Source organism: Triticum aestivum, chromosome 7B, assembly GCF_018294505.1.
Source record: "Triticum aestivum cultivar Chinese Spring chromosome 7B, IWGSC CS RefSeq v2.1, whole genome shotgun sequence".
NCBI classification, from domain to species: Eukaryota; Viridiplantae; Streptophyta; class Magnoliopsida; order Poales; family Poaceae; genus Triticum; species Triticum aestivum.
Window position 1 is genome coordinate 528,356,264 of NC_057813.1, and position 6,170 is coordinate 528,362,433.

A 6,170-nucleotide genomic window follows, 5' to 3' on the forward strand; every position below is an offset into this window, starting at 1 on the left:
ACTATGCTGTCAATCGTGATGACCAAGATTAAAAGAGAAGCCCGAAACTGGGTCATTGCCGGGGTGGGGTCCTTAATTCCGGAAGAGTAGTCCCGTTGTATTGACCTTTTTTGGTTTGAATCTCTTAAGATTCTGTTATTCCCTTTTCTTAATTAATGAGATGGCGCAAAATAATTTCAAACAAAGAAAAGTTATACTGGAAATACAAACTATCTAAGGGATTTGAATGGTGACATCATAATATTGAGGGTATGGACTCTCATTTCCCACTCAGCCAAAATATGAATATCTTCCAAGGTACTCTCCAATCTAAAATGGATGTCCTTTTAGAATTTCTGTTGGTTAAACTTTTTTTTATGTATAACTATCAATTCAAAAGGAGTTATTGGTATTGACATTCTGAAATATACACCATGATTTTTGTTTTTTATGTAACATATTGTCAAAGAAATTGGTGGTCCAATATCACATAGGAGACAATGTCAATGTCCTAGAAGACCAAGGATTTTTGAAACAAAGTGAGCAACTACATTTTCCCATCACTCAGCCATAACCATACAGATCTTGATGAGAACAGTGCATACTAAAACCACTGAAAAAGATAGAACAAGCAAACTATGGGAGATTAGCTGTACAACATTTCCCTCCAGGGAGCCCCTATGGTGCCACTGCAGCTGCAGGGTGTTTGCTGTACAGAAGGGCCTTCTTTCATCGGCACAAGCTAGCATCTGTTGCTGAAGATGCAAACAGCAGGCTGTCCGATACACGATGTATCCCATGACAAGCAAAGAGCACTCTCAATCCTTAACATCTGTGACGCCTTCAGGTGATATCTGAAACCTTGCTTCAGCTTCAGCCAGGCAGGGAGAGCTCACCACCTTACAGATCCGCTCCTCCGCCCTTCCCTTACGGAGATAAAGCCTGACATGCAGTACCAGATGTTAAACAAGATCCGAGCAGGATGAGTAGTAAGGAGATGCCAGGTACTACACAGGTTACTCAATGAAGCACACCTCGTCGTGGAAGCATGAGCCATGATGTTCCCTCCAATGGGTTTGATCTGTGGCCCAGCAAACATTGCACCCCCATCCACTTGGGCCACTACCTGGTTGGAGATTACCACTGCCACCCCGAACTAGAGAAAGCAAAACAAGTCAAATGAGCAACTATCCATGGGACCAATATCATTTCTATGATCAAGTAGAATAAAATGTAGCAACACGACAAGTTTTGTCAGCAATTTGGCTCCGGTATCATATCTATAATCAAGTGTAAGTACTAAAGAATAATGATTTCATCATTCATCAGCTGCTAATGATAAGAGGCTAATGTACCTCATCTGCTAATTTCTGAAGGCTCCTGAGAAACTTGGCCAGATGCATTTGCCTTGCTGATAGCTCCCCTCTACCAGAGAAGTCAGTTCTGTATAAGGCTGTGGCACTATCTATAACCATAAGCGCAAACCTGCAGCAACAGTGTTCCAGCTCAGTATTAGGGAAATTGTCCCATAATTTCAATGTAAGCACTCAGAAATAACGAAAAAGGTGCAAGTACAGTCACAGCCAGGATCTAATTGGGTTAATCGCAGCAAGTAACACAATAAATTTCAGCTTGTAAATACGTTGTCTGGTAGTGTGTATGCATTGCATTGTCAACTGCTACAAGCGTACACTAGCATTACGGTACAGAAAATAGCATGCCTTGGACTGTTATTCGACTGGATTTTATTCTTTCTAAAGCAGATGTAATAGAGTAACTCCGAAAAATATATTCAACCATATAAGAAAATAATATTACCCCAACAATTTAGCAGCATGGGACATGTCAGGATAAGATGGACAACTTCCCAGTTCCCAAGTCATGATAATGAGATCGGCTGCTACCCCTTTCCAGTGCTCCACTGGAAACATAACTAAATATCTTTGTTTCCTACTTAGTGCTGATAGTTGCCTGGTAGTAAAAAAAAAGCAACTTGTAACCATCCTAAAGATCATTGACGCCTTATTTATTTATTTTTGACGTGTACGCCTTGTTTTTACCAATCCTTCCGAATCTTCAAGCAAATATATGAAGATAGGTGGAATATAACTTTAGCAGTTCACAGCTTCTTGCTAGTAAATCGTATACTTCAGAGCATAGATACCAAATTAGAAGCATCAACTCACCTTGTCTCCACCATCATGGAAGCTGCTTCCAGCAGAAGTCTTGATTGATGATCAGTATTATATGCTCTGGCATAAGCTACATTCTCAAGTACATCAGCACCATTCAGTCCAAACCTAAAATACAGGATTATCTTGTTTAGCTGTTCAATCATACACCGCATAGTGGCAGAATGAATAATGATTTAAACTGGTATAGAAAGAAAAAACTGCCATATCACCTGTCTGCTATCTGGAGGAGTCTTTGTGGTCTGAATGTGCCTTCTGCATCAATATAAAGAGCCTTTCCTTCACCACCACCTTGGTCCAGTGGGAGCTGTATAAATCAGTACCAAAATTTTCAATCTTGAGAAAACAGACAGTTAAGAAAAAAAGTAGCCAGTCTTCCAATATTGGAAAAAAGATATCACGTATCCTTTAAAATTATGTTAGTACTGATGTGATGGCATCATAACACAAGATTGATATTTTAACACGATACCTGACATGTGACACAGAGAGTATGGCACAACTGAGTCTTCCCAGACCTAAATTCACCATAAAGCTCCGTGATAGATCCTGTTTCTATTCCTCCTATCAGAATTTGAAACACAATTACATTATTTTTATGTGTCTATTGCATCAGAGTTTCTTTGTGGCAGATAGGAAATGACAAAAGGCAGAGACAATTACCCTCCAATATTCTATCAAGTTCTCTTGATCCTGTTGTAACTTGGATAATCTCAAGCCTCTGCGCATGAAGTTGGGTAGCACTAGTAAATCCCAGTGGAACCAACTTCGAAGCTGTCAGATGTTTATCAACATTCAGTACCTTTGCATGTGGAAATTCTTTTGTATACAAAGCAATGCAAACAATGTTCCTAAATTCCTATAGTGGAGGGAAACAATTACTTGCCTGCTTCAATTATCTTATCGACTTTGGCTTCACTGATCCCTTTAATTTGCAAAAGATCTTTCCTTGGAGAGTAAGCTACAGACTCCACTGTGCAAAGACCAGCATCTTTGAGCTTTTTCACATCAACTGCAGCTATTCCAGATGCCTTCACAGAAAAGTTCACATAATTTTAGTCTAGTTGTGACATTAACATTCAGGGATTTTTTCTAAGAAAGAAGGTCACTTCATTTCAGTTAACAAAACAGATTACATCCTCAACAGCCTACACGAGAGTCCACATGGCCAAATGATAAAACTATTTCGCACTATGAATTTCAGACACCTAGCATGGAAAGGTAACTTTAGATACTAAGAATCTGAGATAGGATGCTGAGTTGCTGACAAGAAAACGGGATACGATTTCACAACTGCCATGGCCGATTGGCTGCTGCACATGGTGCCTTAGGGAGAATGTGAATTGCTTTCAGAAGGATGTATCAACATTTCGTACTTTAAAGAATTAAGAACATCATACAATCAAATCGTATAAGCATTACTTCCAGAAAGACAATGCGTGCATGTGCAATGCATAAGTTTTAGATGCCAGGAATCATAAAGCTGGAAAAATGAAGTACAGGTCCTCTTAATTGCATACAACTAGAAACGGGTATATCTGCAATTTGTTTAGACTTCAAGAACCGGTAGTGCAGATATACAGTCCAACTTTTCTCCTGATCCGTTAAAAAATGTGGGAAAATCACGCATCAGAAATGGTGACAGCAAACATTAACATTTCAGTAACGATCTTTAAGGGTGATAACAAATTAACTCCGTTGAATCAGTGAATCAAGCCTCTGGTGATACGCCATATGTGGATCGAAAAGTTGTGTATCAAAATGAAAGGAGAGCATCTTCATCCATTTCATGCATGTGAAGTTCCCGAGGAACAAGTAATCGGGAATTCGGGGGTTCAGGGCCGATAACTCTACCGGAAAAGGGACTCCCAAATAGGGATAAATCCGCCTCAAAGCAACCCAAATAACCGAAGTGCGGACTAAATCTTCGACTTCACGCGGTTCCGAGGGCAAGAACCTAGGGTTTACCGCCAAGAACCCGCCAAATCGAACACCGAAGAGAAAAATGGGGAAAAGGAGCGGATCAGTCGCATCCAGTTGCGGCATTCGGCCGCGCCGCCCATTCCGCGACGGGAAAAGGAGTGGATCGTCCCAGAAAACCCCGTTCTCGGCGGCCTCCGCGGCGGAGAAGGAGCGGATCGATTGAGGGGGACGGAGGCGGGATGGTGTTCGGCGGAGCGCACCTGGAGGTGCTCGATGGGGAAAGGCCCGTGCTCCCCGGCCTCCTCCTCCTCGACGGGGGCCGCCGCGGCCGCCTTCTGGTGCGCCGCCGACGACGACATGGGGCCCACCACTCGCAGAGACAGAGAGATGCTGAGGATGTGGGCTTCTCTCTCTCTCTCTCTTCTGGGCAGAGGAGGCGGGTTTTGGGGCTGAAACAGAGCGCGGAGGCGCCAAACTTTTATAATTGGGCGTCATGGCTCTACCCAACGCGGCTCCCTTTCCTTCTCGCGGAAGACAGCGGCGAGCGGCAAATTTTGTACTACAGTGCATTTCAGGCAACCATAGCTTCAAGTGCGTTTAAGTCAATTTTTTCGGGGTTCTCGGAAACACTTATCATCACCTGACGGATCACAGCGGCCGCGGCCGCCACCTTCCCTGCGTGACACGCGTCTAAGTGAGGTCCCGCATACAACCTTTTGTTGAACTCGGTTCTGCAACAGGAGCTATGCTTCTAAAACATATGCGGTGTTGTGATGCTCTACGAGGGGTATGCGTTTTGCAACAAAAATGTTCTTACGAATTTTTTCTGCAACAAGACTTCGGTTGCAAAATAAGTTTCAACAAAATCTTAGTTGAAAAAAAATATGCAACAAGACGTGTTGCAGAAATAATTCTGCAACAAGACTTGTGTTGAAGTAGTGGAGGCGCGTTCGGCCGCTTGATGCGGTAAATCTGAAGGCTCGCCGCCCGGCTGATCTTTTAAAAAGATCAACCGGCGGATGCATAGCACGCAAAATCATGACTTCTATCTATGATAAATGGTTACACCGAATAAAACAAGTACTCCCTCTATATAAAATATAAGGAGATTTTTGTTTGCATAGGACATAAAAACGTCTTACACTTTATTATGGAGAGAGTTTGATTTTTTTGATTTCTTTTTTTAGAACGAAGGCTCAAGTCAAGCCCGGCTTTAAATTAACAAAGACATCAGCCGATCAAGATTACATCAATCACCCACTTAGAGAAACAAAACAAAGCAACAGCTAAAATGATACATAGTGTTGTACAGCAGCGAACAGGTTTCCTATCATCAACCAGCAAAGATGGAGAAATTTAAGGAACAAAAACAGCTTGAGGATGAAGAAGCCCTCCTCCGAGAGTAGGCCACCACGCAGGGACACCAGCAGTCCTTGGGGAGACACAACAAGCAGGTTAGAGTAACTATGGTACCTCCATGGGCTCCGGCCGAATAGGAGATGACCTCCTCCATCTCCAAAAAGGGGCTCCCTGCCCCCTCGCGTGGCACGAGGCGCCGATCCGTCGGACGATGTAGATGTTCCCGCAAGAGCAAAGGTGTACAGTCGATGCCATAGCCACTAGGAAGGCCAAAATCAAGCACCACCAACCCGCATCGCCGAGCTCAGTCGGGAAAACATGGGCACTCTGAGCGAACCTTCACGCGAGAAGAAGCAAATGCACAAGGGGACTCCTGGTGACAAAGCAACAATGGATGGAAGACATGACGGGACTTAGACGGTGCCATGACCGCAAATCAAACTTCCAGCTCCCACCACCCCAGAAATGGCCCAAGCTGCTACAAAGGGGAACCCAATCCCCTGTTGAACGCCAAACACCAGCAGAGAAGTGGCCATGAGCTACCACAGAATAGGCAAACAGAGGCACCACCAAGACACCGCGGACTCCAACCACACCATTGCCGAACGCCAACCAACCAAGACGGGCTCACCACCGTCGCGTGCTCACTGAAGGCGACACCTCCATGAAGGTGATGACGCCGCCGGCTTCACTCCCGTCCAATCCAAAGGGATTTGG

General features: G+C 43.9%; 1 protein-coding gene across 1 annotated transcript; it reads right to left on the reverse strand.

The window, feature by feature from the left end:
* Positions 1-407: 407 nt before the first annotated feature.
* Positions 408-4,556, reverse strand: LOC123161438 (DNA repair protein RAD51 homolog B). The gene is made up of 9 exons (XM_044579269.1): positions 4,355-4,556; positions 3,058-3,202; positions 2,835-2,945; positions 2,644-2,735; positions 2,384-2,478; positions 2,166-2,279; positions 1,335-1,464; positions 1,014-1,135; positions 408-921 (listed from the first exon to the last, which is right to left on the reverse strand). The coding sequence occupies exons 1-9, from the start codon at positions 4,451-4,453 to the stop codon at positions 798-800; spliced, it is 1,032 nt and encodes a 343-aa protein (XP_044435204.1). The 5' UTR covers positions 4,454-4,556; the 3' UTR covers positions 408-797.
* Positions 4,557-6,170: the final 1,614 nt, after the last annotated feature.